The 23,384-nt window shown below is 46.4% G+C and overlaps 1 protein-coding gene across 1 annotated transcript in view; it reads right to left on the reverse strand.

Moving 5' to 3' along the window:
* The window catches only part of UBE2H (ubiquitin conjugating enzyme E2 H), an 84,437-nt gene extending 71,406 nt beyond the window's left edge, over positions 1-13,031 (reverse strand). The window contains exon 1 of the mRNA XM_074975983.1: positions 12,756-13,031. Within this exon, the coding sequence (XP_074832084.1) occupies positions 12,756-12,808 (53 nt within the window). The 5' untranslated portion in view covers positions 12,809-13,031. The remainder of the gene's footprint in view (positions 1-12,755) is intronic.
* Positions 13,032-23,384: the final 10,353 nt, after the last annotated feature.

Here is a 23,384-nt window from a genome sequence, read left to right on the forward strand (position 1 = left end):
AAGCTTAACTCCCCCCCCCCCCCACCTCCCACAGCCCCAACCCACTGCCAGGCTTAATCCTCCCCCAACTGCCTCCCCATCCCACTACTTACCTTTCTGCTGCTTCCCCAGCTGCACAACATGCGTTCCACCAGGGAAAAAGCCAGACTCCCCACTTACGCAAAATTCGGGTTACGTGAGGGCACGTGGAACGGAACCCTCGTGTACTCTGAGCCCTTACTGTATTTATCAATTTTAAATTTAATTAATTTCCATTTCACTGACCCTCTTCCGTATAAGTAGGGCCCTACGAAATTCCTGGCCATGAAAAACAAGTCACAGTCCGTGAAATCTGGTCTTGTGTGCTTTTACCATATACCATAGATTTCACAGGGGAGACCAACATTTCTCAAATTGAGGATCCTGCCAAAAAAGGGAGTTGCGGGTTGGGGGGGGGTGGTGGTTGCATGTAATTTTTAGCTAGGTTGCAGTAGTGCAGAAGTAAGAATGACAGTTCTTCAGAACTGGGTGGCCAGAAAGCTGCGGCTGTTGGCTAGTGCCCAGCTCTGAAAAAGGTGCCTGGCAAGCAGCACAGAAATAAGGGTGGTAATACCTTTCCATGCCATCCATACTTCTGAGCTGTTGTCTTCAGAGCTAGGTGGCCGGAGAGTAGAGGCTGCTGATTAAGGACTGCACTACCTTATCGTGCCACCCTTATTTCTGTGCTGTTGTGGATGGCAGCTCTGCCTTTGGAGCTGGGCTCATAGCCAGCAGCCACCACTCTCCAGGTGTGCAGCTCTGAAGTCACCACTGCTACCAGACAGTACTGCCCCCACCTCCACCCCCCACAATCACCTTGTGACCTTTCCACAACTCCTTTTGGGGTCAGGATCCCTACAATTGCAACACTATAAAATTTCAGCTATTTAATCTGAAATCACGCAATTTACAACTTTTTAAATCCTATTACTGTAATTGGCCATAAATTTGGTAGGCCCCTAATTATGAGAAGGTATGAAGCAGTGTCCAATCTACTTCCTCAGCATCACTCATTATTACACACATCTTTCCTCTAATACAACCAGTTTCAATACCACCAGAGTGTCATAAATAACTGATTAGAAACAATCACCTGTTATGCCAAGATTCAAGAAGGCAGCAGTAGTTTGAAGATTAACTTATGTTCCAGATCTCACTCTCAACATACAGAAAAAATGTTCAAAGCCACATAAAAAAACATTTGAATTTAGAAATAAAGGTATGGACATTTTGCAATGAATTGTCAGTACCAAGGAAAATGCTTAAACAAAAGAGTTCACAGATCTAGCACCATCACTGACAAGGGGCTTAAAACAGTTGCAGAGGCAGGCTTGATAGATTCTGAAACAACATACTAGAACTTCACACCTTTCACAGAGGATGGCAAGATTCTCAGAATCTGTTATTATCAATGAATTTTACTTAATTTTATTAATAGGGTGTTAACCATAATTTGCTATCAAAATTTAGTTGCTGATACCACAGAAATGAAAATTCATCTGCAAATTTGGGTTCTAGGTATTAGAGAATGTTTTAGAAAGACCAATATAGTAACTAACAATTTGTATTAAGACTGTATGTATTTTTACACCCATATTCTTCCTCTTCTAAAGGATCTCACTGCCCTTTAGAGAGCACACATGCCCCTAAAATGCAGCTGTTTCTGGAGCAGGAGAACAGTACTCATCACTACAGAATAAAAAATATAATTTAAATGGCTACACTAGCAGTGCCTTCAAAGAGATTTAAACATAAATTGAGGTCCGATGTTACTTTCTGTATGTTACTATATACCTTACAGCGCACAGTTCACTCACAACATGAAATCCATAGTTATAGTAGCTTTGCCAGTCAGCATGGCAATTATAATGATGCTGCTGACTCAGAAGCTTCCATTCAGCAACAGGTCAGATATGGTATCCCAAACCACACAAAGGAGTGTGTGAAGGGTGCAATTAACCTAGCCTGGGAGGTTGTCTATAGGAGAGAACAGGCCTGTCACCTAGGGCCTTCTGGAGTATGGCATGCTGATTTATATTAAGGATATTGAGTCTGTTCTGGTACAGCTATGATCTGAAGAAATGGGTCTGTCCCACAAAAGCTCATCACCTAATAAATTATTTTGTCAGTCTTTAAAGTGCTACTGGACTTGTTTTTGTTTTCATAGTATATAGACTAGCACGGCTTTCTCTGTTTCTTTTTAGAGACTGTATTAACTTGTTATTCCAGGCATTCATGTTGTGACAACAAATAAGAGAAGTGATTTAAGGCCATTAGAACATCAAGACCACCATGAGAAACAGTGCCATGAAAGAAGCATCAGTTAAAAACACACTACTTTTGACACTGTCAGTCCCAGCTGCAAACATGACTGGAACAAGTCCTGAACGCCATGCAAATCTTAGATGTCACCTTGCAGATAGGGCATGCTATCCTCTCTTCAGTTCCAGGCATCTCATTACCAAAAAAATATTGCTAAATTGGAAGGGTTAAGCTGAAGAATGGAACACTTGGCTACATAAATAAAATTTATCTGAATGCTACAGAGATTGATTGGGGGGGGGGATCTCTACTGACAGCTTGGCTTAGTGACGAATAATCTGGTGGTGGAGAAAATTATAGCCTAGTAGTATCTGAAGTGTCAGCATCTAGAAGCGAGAGGAACTTGGGGTGCTGTGAGAGGGTAGCATAAGGACAAAGTGAATTAAAGAAATGAAAATTTTAGACAAAAACTGGGACACTTCCTGACAGGAAAATCTATTAAACTATGGCATAGTTGCCATAATTTACCATCACTAAAGACATTTCCTAGTCTTTTTTTGCAGTTCAGTTTCAAGCATTCAACAGGGTGCTGGCAAGCAGACACACTAGATGACATATTAGAAACTAGAGATAGTAATGTTGCATGATTGTTTTAGTCACAACTGCACTATTCGGTAGGCAGAAGTAAATAGTAATACTCTATGTGGGCTGTTCTAGAAACACATGGACAGAGGTCACTGAAAAATGCAATGAAAGCAGTGGAGCTGAGCATACACAATAAGAGAAGGCAAACAACCAATTACCAAATACCTACACATGCACCTACATATACAGCCTCATTTGACATTTCAAAGTGTGTTATTCAGCAGTTACTTTTCATCTTTCTTGCCAGAAGCACAGGCAGGAGTCCAGGAAAGGAGAAAGCGACTACTGAGTACTCAGGAACTTCTTTTACCATCTCCAAACTTACACTTTAACAATGGTTATATTGGCATAATTCAGAAGAGCTGTTTGGTCAGTAGAAAGTTCCATACTGCCCCCTGCCCCTTTAAATGGTAGGCACTTTCCTATTTTTAAAAATAATCTGTTTATATAGTCTGCTTACGATGGCCTATTACAAAGTTTTAAAAGTGCACAAAACAGCAACAGGTGCTAAGAGTGACAAGTTATGTGGCCACAGCGAGTGATCAGTCTACATCACCGCAGAGCTCATGTGTTCTCTTCCTGCTGGGCTGCTCACCTCTTAAATTGCCTGGTGCTGCCCACTCCTGCTGCTTTCAATTGCTTTAAAAACCCCTAGATTGTAATAGTGAAGGATGTTACCCTACAGCTTTTACAAAGCTCGACTTGTGTGCTGATCTACGTCCAATACAATGAACTGACTTGCATGTATACCACTGTCCTATGAAGGATGGAAACAAATCACAAGGCCAAGTAGTGTGTTGTCAAGCAGAACCCCAGGTTACTACTAACTGATTTAGATGCTAAATCTAAACCTACACTACAGTGCAGGTCCCCCGGCAGTTGACTTAGCGGGTTTAGGGAAGACTTGCCAAACTGTCCACAGAGTGGTCAATCCCTGTAATCTATCCCCCTGTCTCCACACGCGCGTGCGCGCACACACATGCACACACACACACAGGTAAGCAACCCCCTACCGCCCCTCCCATAGTCTAAACCTGCAATAACTCAATGTGAGTTACATTGGCTCCAGCCACATTATTCATGTACCTTAGGTCCACTTTCTGCGGTAGTATAAACGTAGGCTTCATCTGGCAGGGTCATGTACCTAGGGTGCTCTAGATCTAGAGCTAGATACTCCAAGACCATTCTGCTGGGCACCTCAGTAGCAACAGTGCAGAACACAGAGAACTTCAGTCTTAGGAGCATGCCTTTTGGAGAGCACAACTATTTTTGATGCTATTGTAACAATGAAAACAGAAAACAAGTGTGTTTTGCAGCCCCATTCTTTTGCTTAGTGTATTATATCTAAGATTTCACAGAGAAATGGAAATACAACACAAAGAACCCCAAGGCAAAGACTCAACATGAGGCATCTTCTGGCTACTTCTACACACTGATAAAATTTCAAATAGTAACAGAGAGAAAGCCGTACTAGTCTATATATTATTAAAACAAAAAAGTAATCCACTAGCACTTTAAAGACTAACAAAATAATTAGGTGATAACCTTTGAAGTGGGGCTGTCCCATGACAGCTCATGACCTAATAAAGTGCTACTGGACTGCTTTTTTGTTTTGATAAAATTTCAGTGTGTAAATAATTCACGTCCACAGTAGAGGTAGGATGAGGCGGACAAAATTATGCCCAGGGGCCTGTTGCAGCCCTCTCAGCTGATCAGCAGAGCATGCACACTTACAGCCAGCAGTGACCCTCCCTGACCTTGTTCCATCTGCAGCTGAGCCACTCCTGGGATTTTCCTGCCAGCTGTGCAGAGGGGGACAGGGGGAGGGGAGGGGGGAGTGCTGAAATCAAGGTGTTTTCCTGCCCCCATACCTCATCTCTGCAGAGCAGGGATTGGGGAGAGCAAGACAAATAGTGGAGCTGTTCCAGTCTGAAGCATGAATCGTAAGTGACTCAAAGTGCAGAGTGAGGGGTCGCAACAGAGTAGGACAGATTTCCCTTTAAGAGACAGACGATGGCTTCCCTCAGAAGCCAACAGAGCAGCACCCTGCACACATACTCCGTCACTGTCACACACAGAATCACAGAATTCTAGGGCTGGAAGGGACCTCAGGAGATCATCTAGTCCAGCCCCTTGCCTAAAGCAGGACCAACCCCAACTAAATCGTCCCAGCCAGGACCAAGTCAAACTGGGATTAAAAACCTCTGAGGGATGGAGATTCCACCACCTCACTCGGTAATGCATTCTAGTGCTTCACCACCCTCCTGGTGAAATAGTTCTAACATCCAACTTACACCTCTCCCTCTGTAACTTCAGATCATTGCTCCTTGTTCTGACATCCATCACCACCATGAACAGTCTCTCTCCTTCCTCTTTAGAGCCCCCTTTCAGGAAGTTGAAGGCTGCTATCATTCTCTTCTGCAAACTAAATAAGCCCAAATCCCTCAGCCTTCCCTCATAGGTCATGTGTTCTAGTCTCAATCATTTTCATTGCCCTCTGTTGAACCCACTCCAAATGCAGCCACATCCTTTCTATAGTGGGGGGCCCGGAACTGGATGTAATACTCGAGATGTGGCCTCACTAGCACCAAGTAGAGGGGAATAATAACTTCTCTAGATCTGCTGTAAATGCTTCTCCCAATGCACCCCCATATGCCATTAGCCTTCTTGGCTACTAGGGCACACTGTTGACTCATATCCAGCTTTCCATCCACTGTAACCCCCAGGTCCTTTTCTGCTGCACTGCTACTTAAAGAGTTGGTACCCATCCTGTAACAATGCTTGGGATTCTTCCGTCCCAAGTGCAGAACTCTGCACTTCTCCTTGATGAATCTCATCAGATTTCTTTTGGCCCAATGCTCCAATTTGTCTAGGTCACTCTGGACATGATCCCTACCCTCCAATGTGTCTACCTGACCCCTTAGCTTAGTGTTATCTGCAAATTTGCTGAAGGTGCAATCCATCCCCTCATCCAGGCCATCAATTAAGATACTGAAAAACACCAGACCTAGAACCCATCTTTGGGGCACTCCACTTGAATCCAGCTGCCAACCAGACATTGAGCCTTTGACCACTACTCTTTGGGCCCATCCTTCAAGACAGCTTTCTATCCATCTTACAGTCCATTTATCCAATCCATACTTCCTTAACTTATAGACAAGAATATCATGGGAGACTGTATCAAAGCTTTGCTAAAGTCAAGTTGTGGCAGGGTCTCCCACCCCGCCTTGCTCCCGAGGGCCCCAGAATCACTCTCAGGGCTCCACGGTCCACTCAGGCCTCTGTGGCCTAGTCCTAGTTCACAGGCCTCACAGCCCAGTCAGGCCTCTGTGGCCTAGGTCCTCCTTGCCTTAAGCTCACAGGGAGGTGGGGGTAGGGGAGCTCAGGCCCGCCCACTCCACCAAGCTCCACCCCAGGGCCCTGTGAGATCCCAGTCGTCAGCTCAGCGGGGATCCCTGCTGCAACACGCTGAGCTCCTGGGTTACCTTCCCAGTTCCCCCACCCTGGGCTTCTTCCTACCCCCTTCCTGGTGTACTCCGTCGCCTCTGCTCTGGCCTTGTCCCCTCCAGCCGCTCCTGCTGTGGGCTGCCGCTCCAGTGTGGGCTGCCACCACTGTTGTTGCTGCTGCTCCTCGGGCAGCTGTGGCAGCAGCTGCTGCCTAGTCAGGTGCTGTGGCTGCTCCTCGGGTGGCCATGACTCCCGGGCTTCCATGGGAGCTCCTTCCACGCTGCTGGTCAGCCCCATCTTCCAGATTTCTCCAGCCTACATACTCGGCTACAGTGGGAGCATACCCAGCAGGGCCTCGGGCGCAGGGCCTTTTCTGTCCAACAGACATGGCTCTGAACCCCGTGCTTAGTGCAGGGTTGGTATACCCCATCACACAAGATCTCACATCCACTGACCTCCCCATGTACACAGAGGTAGTTACCTCATCATACCCAGTCTGTGCCACACACTCAGTGTCAAAAAGTGTTTCTTTCACACTCACACAGTCTTTGTCTCTCTGTAACCTCCAGCCAGCCCCAACCCTTCTGCCCAAGGACCTGCACCTTCTGGAGGGCTCAAAATTTGCCTGCTACCAGTACCAAAATTCATGAAGGGGCCCCTCTTCAGCCAAGAAATGGTGTTTAATTCATTTTGGGGCTCTCACCATAACAAGTGTTTCCCTTTTAAGAATGATTGTGACTATATGACAAAATCAGCCACTACTGATTTTGAATCTTTACTAATTTACAGAGGAATAGCCTCACTTTATATAAAGCATTACAACAGGTGTTAAAATGTGCCTTTCTGAACACAACAATAAGAAAAATAAGAATAAAGACATGTATTTACAACTTGAGCCATCAGCTTTTCGAAAAAGCACACATACTTTGGAGTAACAGAAAAAATATATATAACAGCCTCCAAGGTTTGTTCAATGAGTGCTTAGTAAACTATACTCAATTCACAGCAACCTAATTCCAGTTCAGTTTTACCAAGAATTGCTTCCAGAACCATAAATGTAATCCCCAAAAAGACTCCAGTGGCACGCAGTCCACTAAAATCACTGCTCTGGAACCAAGGAGTATGGTACGCACAAGTGTTGAGCATGACTCAAATGCCAAAAAATACACAACCTCTTTGTTTTAAATAGGGTCGGATTAAAATGCCTGCTCGAGCTTTACAATCTAATGTTTTGATCAAATTCATATTGTACAGTAGTTATGACATAAAACCATAATTACATATTAAGCAGGTGCAGCACCCTTTCAGGTTTGTGTTTCAAGCTTAAGCAATCAGACGGACCAGGTAACAATGGAACATACAGACAGTGGGGGTGAGAGGGGGAAATTCACAAGCTATTACAAGATAAACCCAGGTCTGAAATAACCAAGATGATACTTTTAAAGATTGCTACTGATGCACAGACTTAACTGAAAGTTGCTTTTCTGTTTTAGCCAAATGATACAAGGGGTTAATATCTTAAAATGGCAGGTAGGAGAACAGGCACATGGACTGCGATTATGAGGCGTACTGGTCACTGTTCAACTGAGATAAGTAACTATATCGTGTTTGCTGCTACAGCCTAAGCTACTGCCAAAATAATCCCACACACTCAAACACTAATTTTTAGCATTTTGTTATCAAATCTTCATCTGTTTGAAAAAGTAATCATCAATTCTCCCATCTCATCAAATTCAATTATAATGGAGACCAAATGTATAACAACTTTCCAATAATGTTTTCAGGATTTACATTCTACCTGGTAAAGAAGTTTAGTTTAAAATTAAATTAATCCTGAACATAAGCTGTTTTCTATCATCTGACAACTACTCTAACACAACTGATGTATCCCAAATTACTGTCTTTTGTCATTACAAAACATCCATTAATACACATGTAAACAAAGAAACATTTAGGATTAATTCACAGGTAAACAAAGAAACATTTACGATTAATTCTTCATTTTTAGCTCCAGATCCTTTTGAAGTTATCAAAAATTCTCATTCTAATAAAAGCATCCCTCTATCAACTCGTGTAATATGATATCTGTTCACCATAAAGCTTTGAAGTTTAAATATTTTTCTGCAGCAGCAGCCATTTGTCCCTAAGTGGTCAAAAATGGAGATTCAACAAACTAAATTTGGCTGTATTTATAATTCCTTTCATGCAATGCAATGCAGTGAAATTCTTTTCTAACTTCAGCTCTGGTAAGTTAAAAGTTCAGACTATGTGGGAAAGTCATAAGACTCTACACATAAAAGGGAAATAAAGTAAAATTCTGAAAAACTGAATTCAAAGAGTCTGCAAATGCACAACATTCATATGTACACTGCCGTTCTGGTGCAGAATAAATGTCCGACCTTAAAATTATTGTAATCCTATCAGGAGCCACCAAGACTTGTAATTGCAGGGCTCCAAAAATCATGCAGGTTAACATTTCAGGGATACCCAATCCTGCTTTTTCCATTTGCCTATGAAAGAAATTTCCCACGCACCCCAAAAAACTCCATTCCACCAAAAAGATTGACCTGTGCTTGTTTTCAAAGGCTTCCCCTAGGCCTCCTCCTCTTTCCCCAGCCCCCACTCTCCTGTATATAAACACACTCTTGTCACACACTTCATCAGCTGTTCGTGTTGCTCCGCCCAGACCTCAGTTTCCGGGTAGTAACAGAACAACCAATCCGCTGAGTTGCAAGCTCTGCCTGAGGCCTTTTGCCTGCAAACACTTTTCCAAAACAAGAAGCTCGTCATTTCACAGGGGGCTCTGGCTCATCCACAATGAGAGGGGGTTGCAACTGCCATGCAACAGGGGAGGGAGCAAGTCCCACAAGCCTGGAGAGCATAGCGAACTGCATGAGCTCCCACCTCTACCTGGGGAAATATGGGTTGGAAGGGAGAAACTTGTGCACATTCCTAGGATGATCATACAATTTTACCAGTATCAGATCTCAGGTAATCTAAATAACTCCCTATAGTCTGGGTATAAAACTTATTTGAAAGCCATTCCCAGTGGGGGAACAGGATTTTATCTTGTGCACCACATTGCGCGCAACAGAACAACTCCACTGGGTCTGGTATTTGGGCAGTGGGGAAGGAGATAATCAATACAACAGGGTAGAAATGCAATACAAATCCCTGCTTCCAGCCTCTTCCCAGCATTTAGAAACGGGATCAGAAGCAATACAAGGAATGACTCAAGATCAGAATATAACCATCCAGCTGATTATTAAACATCAGTTAAAAAATTACTCCTCCCCCCCACCCCACACTTGACAGAGAGGGAAGAAACCAAACAACTTCTTCCATTCCCTAGTCACAAAGAAACATGTACAAAAGGACATGGACATGTTGGGGATTGAAAATAGGAATAATAAAGGACTCCACTCCTCTCTTAAACCTGTCAGAGCAGTAAAAGGCAGCAGACTTGTAACTTGCTCTCTTGCTCCTTCCCCACTCCTAGACAAGGTAGCTCTTGGCAGTCTGTAAATCTGTGCGGTGATTATATATACTAGAGACATTACGCAGAGGCTGAAACAGGAGATTGTAATGAAAATGGCAGAAAAAAAATCCAAGCCATCAGAAAGAACAATATTTAAGTACATTCCTTCAGTCCATTTCTCTCTCGTTTACTCACCATCACGTCCAGCTTCAATCCCCACCCAGCCCACACCCCTCAAGCACACACTTATTTCAGAAAATGTGCAGGTTGGTTTACAGATAGGGTAACATAGAAAAATTAAGTTGCTCAGTAATTTGGGCCTATACTCTCAGTTCATCCTAGAGCTATGAGGAAAAGCCAAACAAACAAAAAAGACTGGGAAAGGAGGAAGGTAGAGAAGAAAGTCATTTGACACACAACTTCCTAACTTTGCCACAAGAAAAACTGATCTACCCCTCTGTCTCAAATATCAAGAACTTTGGGGGGGTAACAATAATAAGATCTGCAATTTTAAAAGGCTCTCTGGATTCTTTTGTTGGAGAAAAGAAAGCAGGCAATCAGAAATTAACTGGGATTGGGAGGAAAGTTAATATATTTGCTTCTCTTCATCTACAACCAAGCCATAAATATATGAAACTCCCCCTGCTCTTTGTCTTCTAAAACGTAGTCATTCTAGATGTCAGCTACCAAGCAGGGGAAAGAGAAAGTGGGGGGAGAAAATGCATCAGGTCATAAAGGGACTCATCCCCCACTCCAGCACAGTCCTCTTAAAAATTATACACAATGAGGATTATTTCCACTAAACAGCTGGGGTTCTAAACCCTCCTCCTGCTGAAATTAACTATCAACTGAAATTTGCATTTGGGAGGGTATGACATGTTGTAATTCTAAACTCCAGAATAAAAATAGCTCAGATTCTACCATGATCAGTAGTCATTTCCTATTTGCTGTAAACAATATTAAAATAAAGCGCAGCTCTGTATAAAAACCATACAGAGAACATTAATGAGTTTTCTTTGGGTAAACTGTCCTCACACCATAAACATTAGTATTGTTGATTTCACCCCTTCTTTCAAAATACAAAATTCAAATAAGTTTCTCTCTACCTCTAGAAACCTCTATATCTGTTTATAACCCCCAGCCTTCATACCACAATCAAAATACACAGATTCCTCACACCCAAATTCTCCTGGGGGGGTAGTAAATATCTCTGAAAGCATTGTAGTCGGTTATGTCTATTCTCCTCACCACGACCACACAAACAAAACTATTAATAAAACAATTCTATAATCGAATTCCCAGCGTTATTTCAATAGCCACCCACACTCCAGACAGCTAAAGAGGGTTTCACCATCCTATTAGGGGTAAGAATAAAAATACTGAGAAAAATAAAAATAGAAGCACTGGGGGGGGGGAACCTACCCGAAACTGGAATGTTACATAAACAAAACCTCTAGCAAGAAGGGAAGGAGGAGAGATTTTCAAATTGCACTGAAACCCTTTCTTCTCACTCCTTAGCACCTTATTTTTAAATGATTGCAAACTAGGTACCCCCGACCTTCAAAAAAAAAAAAAAAAAGAAAAACCCACACCAGAAATCTCTAGGCTGGCATCAGAAGCTTTGGGAACTGCAGGCTGAGCCCATGGAGTAAATAACCATAAACATTACAAAAGGCTTTCTCTGGGCTCTGGCTATAAGACAAGACCACCCCATTCTCTCAGCACACACCCCGCCACCCCAGCTCCCCACCATCCCCAGCTGCTGAACTACATTCCAGAGAAAGAGGCTGAAGGAAAGATGTGTCAGATGTGGGGGTGACATCTGGAAGGGGGAGGGAATATTCCTTAGAACTACCCCTTCCAAAGCTAACCACCCACTGTCATAATATGGGAGGGGGGAGTGTCTCCCTTACCCTGGGAGGGAGTCACAATACCAGTGGTAGGAAAAGGAAATGCCCTAGATTGAACTGAAGGAACTGCCCCATACCCCAACTCCTTCAAGGTACTAATCTCCCACCAGGACAGGTGGCTGGGTAGCCTCTTATCCAGCAAGTTGAGTCTCTGTGGTTTAAAAGGGTCTCCAATCCTTAGACTAGGAGAGAGATCTGGTATTAGAGAGCTGGAGTCCCCAGCACTGAGAGGTAGAGGGGTCTGCTTTTCTAGGAGGCCTCTATTCAGCACACTGGGAAGGGCTGCTGTTGGGGAGGTGGTTGCAGGGGGCAGCCCTCACCCCCAAGACCTGGGGCTGGTCCAAGGAAGAGTCACTGTCTCTACTGACAGAGCTGGTTTCACAGGGGCCATCTCTCCTCCAGCACAGGAGATCAGGACAGGCCCTGACAGCTGTATACTCCCGCAAGGGGATGGAGGGGGTGCCACCGTTCTCTGAGCTGAGAGTTCCTTCCCCCGGGGATATTTCCTGACAGGGGACTCTCCTCCCCACACTGTCAAATGGAGGAGGCCTTTCTCCCCCCTCTTCCATCCAGGGTCTCCCCACCACCACAGACAGGGGGCATGGGGGACAACCCCCTCTCTTCTCCCACATACCTCACAAAGGAGGATCCCATCTCCTCTCCCCTCACCCCACAACAGAATGGGGAAGGGTCTCCCTTCTCCCCTCCCCCCCCACAATAGAATGGGGGAGGGTCTCCCTTCTCCCCTCCCCCACCGCACAATAGAATGGGGGAGGGTCTCCCTTCTCCCCTCCCCCCCCACAATAGAATGGGGGAGGATCTCCCTTCTCCCCTCCCCCCCCCACAATAGAATGGGGGAGGGTCTCCCCCCACAACACAACAGATTGGGGGAGGGTCTGTCGCTCTCTTCTCCCCCCCGGGGGGGTGGGGGTGGGGGCGGGTCTCCCTTCACCCCCACAGAGGGACACGGGCTCTGCCCCGCGTGGGAAGGATACAGCTTGACCACGTCGGTGTCCATCCGCCTCTTGCCCGGGCTGGGGGAGGACATGGTGCCCCCGGCTGCCCGGCTCCTCCTCTCGGGCTGTCAGAGCCCCGGCTCCTCCGGGCGGGGGGGGGGGGAAGCCGGCGGGGGCGGCTCCCCGGGGGGCGGGGGCGCCGGGCACGACCCGCTGTCGAGCTCCCTCCTGCTGCTGCGCCCGGCAGGGCCTGGCCGCTCCTGCCTCCCCCCGCTCCGACTCGCGCTCCCCTCAGCCCCGAGCCCCGCTCCGCTCGCCTCTGCCGGAGAGCCTCTCTCTGGACCCCTGACGTCACCCTCAGTGACCTCACTGCCCAGGCCCGCCCCCATTGGCGGGGCGGCGGGTGACGCCAGCGCGTCGAACGCGTCGCTCCCGCTCACTGCTGGGAGTAGTAGTCCGCACCCCTTCCCCGCCGGTGTAGGGTGGCTGCAGGTGTAAACGGTGTGTGGTCCAGACAGTGGAAGCAGCACGTTGTAAACCATGTAGGCTGCTGGTTTGAGGGTTAGCCCTTCATGCTTTTTCTAATAGGGTTGAGTGCTTCCCCTGCCTTCTGGGTGTCAAAGCCCTTGGCTCCCCTGCCTACAGTTGTAGGACGAAACCCAGATGTCCCTAGCCTGGGGCAGAGCTGTATGTCAAATCTGACTCCTCCAGTGGTCCTCAGACATTGGCAAGGTGGCCCCATAAAAGATGTTAACTCATCCACCTCCTGTCTGCACAGTGACAGCCTGCTGGCCTGGATTTCACCTTCATGCAGGTGTGGCTTCCACCCTGGTTTATATTCTGCTTAGCTGACAGTGGGGGGAGTTTAGCTAGACAGCAGCTGAGACCCTTGATTACACTGCAAAAGTGAGGTAACCTAGCAGTTGAGATTCCTGGGTTCTATATCCAAAGATGTCACTGACTCTGCCCTTTGGTAAGTCTCTTAGCTACTCTGAGACTTAGCTTCAAAAGGAGGATATATCAAGGAGATTCCCATTTTTGTAAATTTCCGTTCTGCCAAACTTTTTTACTCCCATTTTATTTGGTCCCTCAATCAGATGCTGCCCAGTTTTTTTGAACCCCTGGGTTTGTGAATATTTAGTGCATCTCTAAGTCTTCTGTAAAAATACAATTTTACCCATACCTCCTCACACAGGTTTTGCAAGGTATAATATAGCAATATCTTCTCACAAACTGGGTATTATTAAGCTGTCAATATGCCTCATAGTCACACTACACAAGAAATTCATTAATTCCTCATGCACAAGGGGAACAGTCTCACTGCTTAGCTTTCAGTTTAACTTGTTTTATAGCCTTATAAAATGCTTTGAGACTTTGCAATATGTCTTTATACTAGCCACAATATTTTGAAAAACATGGACCATAGAAAACTTCTCTAGACCTTTAATTGATAGTCTCAGGTTTCAAATTCACTTCTGCACTGCAAGCAGTGGTTTTCCATTGATCCTTATAATATGCATTTGCAGTGTTGATTGCGGTGTTTTGTGAGGGCCCTGACATTCATTTTTGCAATGCCATGTCATCATAAAAAGTCCATGTGTCTGAATCACAGACAGAGCCCCTGCCCCCAAAGAGTTTACAATAAAAAAATCAACAATGCTCAAAGGCATATGCTTTGAGCCTGGTGATGTCTTGGCTTGCTATTTTTATATACGGATGTTTGTGGTGCTAGTGTTATGCTGACATTGGTCAGTGTTGTTGGCTCTTATGGAAGATGTGGATTTAATGAAGGCAGCTGGGAGCCTAGGCACTGACCTGGGTAGATTGCTCTGTGATGTGTCCTCCCCTGTGCTTTATGAAAATTGGGTTATGAATATAAATATGCATAACTCGGAGATGCTTTGAACAAAATACCTCTTGTAACCTATCATTTCAATGTTATAATCTGCTGAATCTGTATATCCTATTTTTGTGCATGTATTTTTCATGCATACGAAGTTGAAATATGGAATGTATGTAAATCACCATGTCTATTTCAGCTTTTGGTTTCCAGAAGTTTTCACTTGTCTTCTCTTAAGAAAGAGTGTGTCTTCCAAGAGAATATTTCTGATGAGCATAAGAACATAAGAACGGCCATACTGGGTCAGACCAAAGGTCCATCCAGCCCAGTAGCCTGTCTGCCAACAGTGGACAGTGCCAGGTGCCCCAGAGGAGGTGGACAGAACACAGTGATCGAGCGATTTGTCTCCTGCCTTCCATTTCCAGCCTCTGACAAACAGAGGCCAGGGACACCATTCCTAACCCCTGGCTAATAGCCTTTTATGGACCTAACCTCCATGAATATATCTTGGAAAACTCTTGGAAAGCAGAAGCTGGAAGAAACGTGGCATTAGTTTACCAGAATCATCTTATTGTGAAGGTGCCACCATAGCACAACCAGAAGATAAGCACATCTGTCTCTGTGGCGATATATGTGGTGACCAGTTCCGGAAGATCACAAGGATGATACATGCACAAAAATAGGAAATGCAGCTTCAGCGGATTATAACATTAAAATTATAGGACACAAGAGGTATTTTGTCCAAAGCACCTCTGAGTTATGCAAATTTATATTAATAAGCCAATTTTCTTAAAGCATGTGGGGGGATGTCTGTCACATACTCCACACACACGAGCTGGCACAGGAGAAAGAAGAAAGGGAGAAGGAAAGTCAGGCTGGCATCTTTGGCAGAGCAAAAGGGCAAGATGAAATTTAGGTAGGGGCTCGGCTGTGCAAAGCTGTGACTGAGGAAATGGGAACAAAGGCAAGGACAAGCCAGTGGAGGGTCTTGAAGGCAGGGCAGGGAGCTAGTGGTCAGGTGAAACCTTGAATCTGGTTGAACCTGCACTGGGAGACAGGGTGAGTTCCACATGGGCAGACAGGGGAACTTATATCCACACAAGGTCATTTGGGAATAGGAACACCTTCAGGAGAACCCAGACCTCTTAGCAGCTCAGCAGTTTCCAGTGTAAATAAAGCACAGGCTGCAGGGATTCCCTGCCTTCCACTTCTTCATCAGGTCAGTCCACAAGGCTACAAAGGGTTCACGCGTCCCTTCCTGCCAAGTGGAGCAGGATCAGGAGTTGGCCTGTGAGTTTCAGAGGCTCAGCACAGGGTTTCAGAATTTGTTAACGTGCAACTTGTTCCAAGGAGGTTTATCACATTTTCCACCAGTTCAGTTTCTGGCTTCTGCTTTTTTGGCTGTCAATAATTTACAGAGAAGCAATGCAGGGTGCCCAGGCAAGGGACGTCAATCAGAGCAGGAAGCTGGAATGAACAATACTGCTCATAATCGGGGACCACTGAGCAGCCTATGGGAACAAACAGCTGTTTGACCTTGTGTGACCTTACGGTGTTGTGATCTGGGAAATGTATTCTTGGGCCTGTCCAGCCCTTTTATACACAGGCTGTTAGAAGAGCAGGATCAGGGACACAGAGCAGATTCGTATGTTACCCAGGAATGAGCTATGCCAATCGACCATGATGCAGAATTAATAACATTCTGGTAATATGCCAAACTGGAAAGAAAAGCTGTGTTGTTTCAGGGCAGCTCTATACCAGACCTGAAGGTCAATCCTAGATGTGCAGTTCTAGCTATGCCAACTGTGTAGCTGGAATCTAAGTATCTAAGATTGACTTATCAGGCTGCACTCAGAGGAAAGTCAACGGGAGAATCTCTACCTCCCTTACTCCTTGCAAGAATGAGAAGTGCCAGGGTCGGCTGTTGAGCCCTGACCATTTGACTTAGCGCATCCCCACTAGGCATGCTAAGTCAAACCCTGGAAGATCAACCCTGACTGGGCCAATCTTCTGGTCAATATAGACATACAGACACGAGAGCTGGAGCTGCATTTCTACTCCTACCTCAACAATGATTGTTGGTCTGATAATTTACCTGTGACTCAGTTTACCCGTCTGGAAAATATAGTGACTAATGCTTACATGCCTCCTGGAGCAGGGGATTGTGTGATTAAGTTAATGAATGTGTGTAAAGCACATGGAGATTGTGGGATAAAAGTTACTTTGGAAATGCAAATATTGTGGGAACACAGTCAAATGATGCTGCGGTAGCACCCCGCTAGTGAATGGAATCAGTACTGGGAATACTAAGGCCCTATACTGCTAGCTGAGATTCTCCTCTAGTTCAAGTCATGGGGATCGGTGCCTTTAGAGCAGTGGGTCAGAGCTCTGTTCCAGTTGTCTCTGTGAAGCTCTGAGGTCTGGTCTACATGGAACTTACTGGGGCATAACTGGCTCTCTCAAAGATATGAAAAATCCATATGCCAAGGGACATAGCTGAAAGGACCTAACCTCTGATCAAACCAGATACCACCTGGGATAAGTGTGGACATTGTCTGAGTATAGGTGGTGCGCAGCCTGGTGAGAAGCACGAGAGTCCACGCAGTGATCCCAAGCTTGTTAAAGTACCGTGTGATGTTGCGGCTGCAACGCGGGTCACCTGCCACAAAATATTACTGCCTACTCCACAGTGTGGTGTTTGCAGCGCGCCCTCGGCTTGCTCAGTGTCAAATCTGATATGTCTCAGAAAGATTCCCCTACACTGGGCAAGGCCTGTAGCAGGCATCATCTCCAGCTTATAGTCTTGCTGTAGGACGTTTGTGCTGAGAGTTTCAAAGGTGTTCATCTTCCCACTGAAGTCATTCTGGGTAAGTCCACACTGGAGTGGGCCTGGATAGACACATTTGTGTTAGCATGTGTCAACATTGTGGCACCAGCCAGAGGCATCGGCTGGCCATCAGCGCTCAAGCCCACCTCACCCCTTGGGCCCGAGCACAGGTGGCTAGCCCTGGCCTCCACCAGGCCCACAACATCCACACAGCTATTTGTATCATGCTAACATGAGCCCAGCAAGCACAAGGCTGTTAACTTGAGCTGGGCAGCTTGCTCCTAGCTGGACTGTAAATGTACTTGAGCTGTGCTGCCATTAACTCCCTTGGGAGCAGAATTAGGCCAAGACTAAGCACTTTGGAAAACCCCAACCAACAGGTTCATAACTGCTCTTTGCACTCAGGGCCAGCTGCTGTTAACCCTCAGCCCTCCCATCCTCCAGACACTCACAGACTAGTCACTGGGGGACTCCACTCCATGCAAAGGGCCAGCAGAAGGTCCATGATGCTCTTCAGTCCCCCCAAACTGACCTCTGGCCACCCAAGCATGTGGATGGACAAGTCCTGCCCACTCATGCACCAGCCTCTGAACTGATGTGGGCGCAAGAAGAGATCCCACCACCAACCACCTCTCGCCAATTCCTTCCAAAGGGGATCAGCAACCAGAGTGCCAAAATTTGACCTTTTGACCTCTATGTATGGTCCAAGTTCCGGTGATACTTTTTGAAGTCATTACTAGTCCTACTTACAACTGCTTCATTAATAAATAAATGAAGCTGCAGAGCTTTACCAGTTAGGAGGTGGTTGGCAGCATTAGCTGGTCTTTTGCTAATCCACAGGTGGCCTGGCTTTGAGCAAGCTCCCAGCTGCATGAAGAAGGAGGGGTGGCTCACATACCACTCCTGGCACCTGTGCCGGGGAGGGGGCTTGCTGGCCCCCGCTGTAGTATCTCCACTCTGCAATGAGAATACATACTGAAGCTAAACTCTGGCTTGATTCTCAGATCCCAAGTGGGGGTTGCCAAGCTGGCAGTTAAGGACAATAAACTACCCCCAAATGGTGTGTTTGTCCTGGAGACACATGGGAGGTCTGATGTCTTTTTGCAAGAGTCACTTTTCAGAGTCAGGGGAGCTGCACACCAAATAACTTGCAGAAAGTCACATAGAGAGTCTGGGGCAGAAGCTGGACTAGAACCCCCAGTGTTTAATTCCTTAACCATAGTTGTTTCAATCCCCTCACACCCACAGCCAATATTTTGTCTTTTGCTCACAGCTTAATTTTGCTTCTTTCCACTCCCTCCTTTTTCCCATGATCTCTGCTATTTTTAGCATTCTCTGATCCCCTTGGCATTCACCTTCTCGTACACTGTTGCGCTAGAAAGAAGCAGTTACGGGGCAGCATTTACATTGGGAAAATTCTCACCAGTTCCACCATGTTGATCCAATTACACTGGAAAAAACCCCTGACCCTAGCTATTTCCTATCCCTCATTTCCTGGGTTGAAGGCAGGGAGGCAGGGCTATAAAGCTGGCTACAATGGAATCCTAAACTGGCCAGCCTTACTGGTTTTCTCCTAGTAACAGAGAGGAAGCCGTGCTAGTCTATACACTATCTAAACAAAAAGCAGTCTTGACTGCTTTTTGTTTTGATGGTTTTCTCGTAGTGTTGTGTGAGAGGAGAAGGACAAAGCAGGTTGACTGAAGATCTGGTCCAGTTTATGATCACTGTAGTGTAATGGAGAAACACACCAGGGGGCAGAGTTAAGGTTATGTAAGCCACCTTAACTTGGCCTTTCGTAACTTTTGTGTGTTTAACTATGAAACCTTACTATACATTTCTGTGTACAATAAAAGAAGACTAACAATACAGCATTGCTAGTGCTGCTTGGAAAAGGCTCCACAGTAGCCTCATAAAGGCTAACTAGAGGATGATCAGATGATTATGTTTACCCAACAAGCAAGCAGACTGTGTTGACATTTTTTTCCCGTGATCATCCTCTGTAGTGTAAGAATATTCATGAAGATTTGACTAAGCTGCTTCACAAATATTAATTCACCCTCTCTATGCATGCCCCAGGTGCGGTGAAGATTATGGATGGAACAGTTTAGGCATGAGGAAGTGAAGTAACTTGGCCCAAGTCATTAGTGAGTCAGTGGCACAAGCCAGAAATAGAACCCAAAAATCTTGGGACACAGTCAGCTGCACTAACCATTACAGAACACTTCCTCTCATGGAAACCTGCCATCTGGTATCTTGGCTGAGCTTTGCTCTCCTTTTCATCCTTGTCAACTGTGTCTTATTCCCTCCTCTCATTATTGATATTGTTACCTTCTGGGTATTTATAGACTCTCATGACCTCCCCAGCAGAGACAGGACTATATTTTTAGCTGCTTTCTTGGCTCCACAGCTCTCCCTCTCTTCCATGAGTCAGTTCAGCTGCCTTCTCTGAATGGTCCCAGTATGCCGCTGTGGTCACCAGGAGCATGCCAGATGTGGCTGCACTGGGGCTATTATGTGCCTCAGGTTTTTTCCAGGTGATTCCTCCCAAGTTTTTTTTTTTTTTTTTTCAGAACAGCCCTTAGAATCATTGAATCACAGAACTGGAAGGGACCTCAAGAGCTCATCGAGTCCAGCCCCCCGCCTCAAGCAGGATCAACTGCAACTAAGTCATCCCAGCCATGACGGCTATGTTAAGCCAGGACTTACAAATCTCCAGGGATGGAGATTCCACCAGCTCCCTAGGCAACGCATTCCAGTGCTTCACTGCCCTCCTGGTGAAGTACTTTTTCCTAATATCCAACCTACTCCTCTCCCTCTGTAACGTCAGACCATTGCTCCTTGTTCTGCCATCTGTCACCACTGAGAACAGTTTTTCTCCAACCTCTTTTGACCTCCCCTTCAGGAAGCTGAAGGCTCCTATTAAATCATGCCTCAGTCTTCTGGGTCTTTCTCTATGTAAGTATTCTAAGTGCCAATACAGGGGACAGTGAATCACACCTTGGTGCGTGGGTAACACCTGCACTTTCCAGCAGCCATGGGAGTGATCCAGCCCCAGCCTGCTCTGCCCCACCATCTCCCAGCCAGGTCGCTCCACTTTGCCGAGTGACCCCCAACTGTCTCTTTATACCCTGTATCAGTAATTACACTTAAGGGTGATCTTTAAGCTGCTTACTCACCTTTTCCACAACAGTCAAGATTTTACAGGCCTCTGTCATGTTGCCTCTTGGGCGTTTCTTTTCCAAACTGAAAAGTCCCGGTCTTTCATTCCTCCTCAGACAGAAGCTGCCCCATACCTCTCCTCTGTGCTGCCTTTCTCTGTACCTTTTCCAATTCCAATAGATCTTGTTGAGACAGGGCAGCCAGGACTGCACATGGGTTTGCCATGGCTTTATCCAAGTTCCACTAACATAGAATCATAGAATGCTAGGACTGGAAGGGACCTTGAGAGCCCCCTGCCCTCATGGCAGGACCAAGTACTGTCTAGACCATCCCTGGTAGACATTTATCTAACCTATTCTTAAATATCTCCAGCAATGGAGATTCCACAACCTCCCTTGGCAATTTATTCCACTGTTTGACCACCCTGACAGTTAGGTACTTTTTCCTAATGCAGTACCCAGAGGCACTGAGACCTCATCTGTAGTGAGTGAAGTCTCTGCTCTACAGCCTCAGCTGAGAGCCTGTGGCCTTTAGCTCATGTGGTAAAGTGCAGGGCTTTAGACCCTATGGTTGCAGGCCCTATCCCTAGGGCCAGCAACCTGGGTCCATCACCATCACACTAATGTCCAGCCTAAACCTCCCTTCCTGCAGTTTAAGCCCATTTCTTCTTGTTCTATCCTCAGAGGCCAAGAAGAACAAGTTTTCTCCCTCCTCCTTATGACACCCTTTTAGATACCTGAAAACCGCTGTCATGTCCCCCGCTTAATCTTCTCTTTTCCAAACTAAACAAGCCCAATTCTTTCAGCAAATTATATTTTCTCTCTTATTCTCAACCCTTTTTCCTAATGATTCTCAACAGGCTGTTAGCTTCTTTAACTGCTGCCACACATTGAGCAAATGTTGTCGGAGAATGAGCCACAGTAACGCTAAGATCCCTTTCTGGAGTGGCAACAGCTAATTTAGGCCCCATTGTTCTGTACCTGCCATTGGGATTAAGTTTTCCAGGGTGCGTTGCTTGGCACTTATCAGCGGCGAATTTAACCTGCCATGTTTTGTAGGATGGCCTTTGTAATGCTTCACAGACAGCTTTGGAGTTTGTTATCTGGAGTAATTTTGTATTGTCTGCGCATTTGGCCACCTCACTGTTTACCCCTTTGTCCATATCATTACGAATACACTGAATAGGACTGGTCTCAGTACAGACCCCTGGGGGGCACCACTAAGTATCTCTTTCCAGTCTGAAAACTGGCCCTTCATTTCTACTGTTTGTTTCCTGTCTTTTAGCCAGTTACTGATCCATGAGAGGTCCTTCCCTCTGGTCCCATGACTCAGGCCTCTACGGGGAGGGTCGTGGGGGTGAGGTTGAGGAAGCACACCTCCCAATTGGCTATGGGGCCCTGTGCAACCCACCTCTTCCCTGCTCCACTGGCCTGGCACCCTCCAAGTCCCCAGCCAACCTGGCCGGGGATTTTACAGTATTGGGGAGGCTGTGGGGATCAACCTCCTGCAGCTGATATTCACTGCCCACCCCTTGCCCAGGTAAAATGTGTAATGCATCCCAGCCAAGCAAGGGAGGGTGTTCAGACCAGAGGATGGCGGGGGGGCAAACCACACACACACAGTGTACCCCATCCCCACTCCCAGCCCCCTGTCCTGCCTGCTGCACCTCCCACCCAACACCCTGCCCTGAGGCCCTCAGGAATCCTAATGCCTTGTTCTGGGCCCCTCACACACCCCAGCTCTTACTCCTGAAACCCCAGCCCCCTACCATAACTTCTGCACCCTCCACACTCCACTCCCATACCCTGACCACCTCCTGTACCCCCACCTTGACTCCTGCACCCACTCCACCATCCTCCACTCCCCTGCCCTGAGCTTCCCGCATGCCATCCCCTATTTTTTTGCAGTATATCTGATTGACTTGTAGATTTGTTTAGCATCTTAACACTGACCTAGGTGTGGACAATGTGCATTTTGATGTGTTCCTTAGCTTGAGTTGTTAGAAAGGATGATAATACAGGTACTCCAAGAGTAGAGTTCTTCTTATTCAATTGTACGTTAAACAAACATCATAAGCATTGCTCCTAGTTAATTATCCCTTTTTTTAATATATTTTCTTCCACGCCTGTGGACTGTTTACAATATATATGTATATACAGGAGATTTTGTTCATACGGGTGGTGTACATCCATGCTCTACCTCAGAACCGGGCTTGCATGCAAGAAATTTTAACCCACCCAAAAGAAAATGTAACCTGTCCAAGTGTAGTACCCAGAGGCACTGAGACCTCAGCTGGGGTGAGTGAAGTCTCTGCTTTACAGCCTCAGCAGAGTGCCCACTGGCCTTTAGCTCATGTGGTAGAGTGCAGGGCTTTAGCCCCTATGCTCCTAGGTTTTATCCCTGAGGCAGGCAACCCGGGTCCCTTGGCCTAATGCAAGAATAGCAAAATCTTAGAGGGAAAACTGCTCCCCTACCTTGCACACTGTCAGGAGAGGACCAGTGCATGCGCAAGGCAGGGGGCAGCTAAGATCTTGTCAAACAAAGCAGGTGGGATGGGGACAGGGGTTGGGCAACAGGGGCCCTGGTGGACAAAGGAGTGGCTGCTGTCAGCCAGGATGCCAGAGGAGAGGAGCAGGGTGTGGGCAGAACGGCAGGGCCTGCTGTGTGGGGGAGTGGGTCCGCGTTTACCAGAAAAGCACCCCCCCACAGAAGGGCCTGTGACTGTCTTCTTGCTGCAGAGCCTTGGGTGAGGGACCTTGCCAAGGGCTTTCGGAAAGCCTGCTCTGGACCACTGCTGTTTTTCTGAGGGGCAGGGCCTTGATGAGGTCTCAGTAGAGTAGAA

Source organism: Carettochelys insculpta, chromosome 1 (genome assembly GCF_033958435.1).
Source record: "Carettochelys insculpta isolate YL-2023 chromosome 1, ASM3395843v1, whole genome shotgun sequence".
NCBI classification, from domain to species: domain Eukaryota; kingdom Metazoa; phylum Chordata; order Testudines; family Carettochelyidae; genus Carettochelys; species Carettochelys insculpta.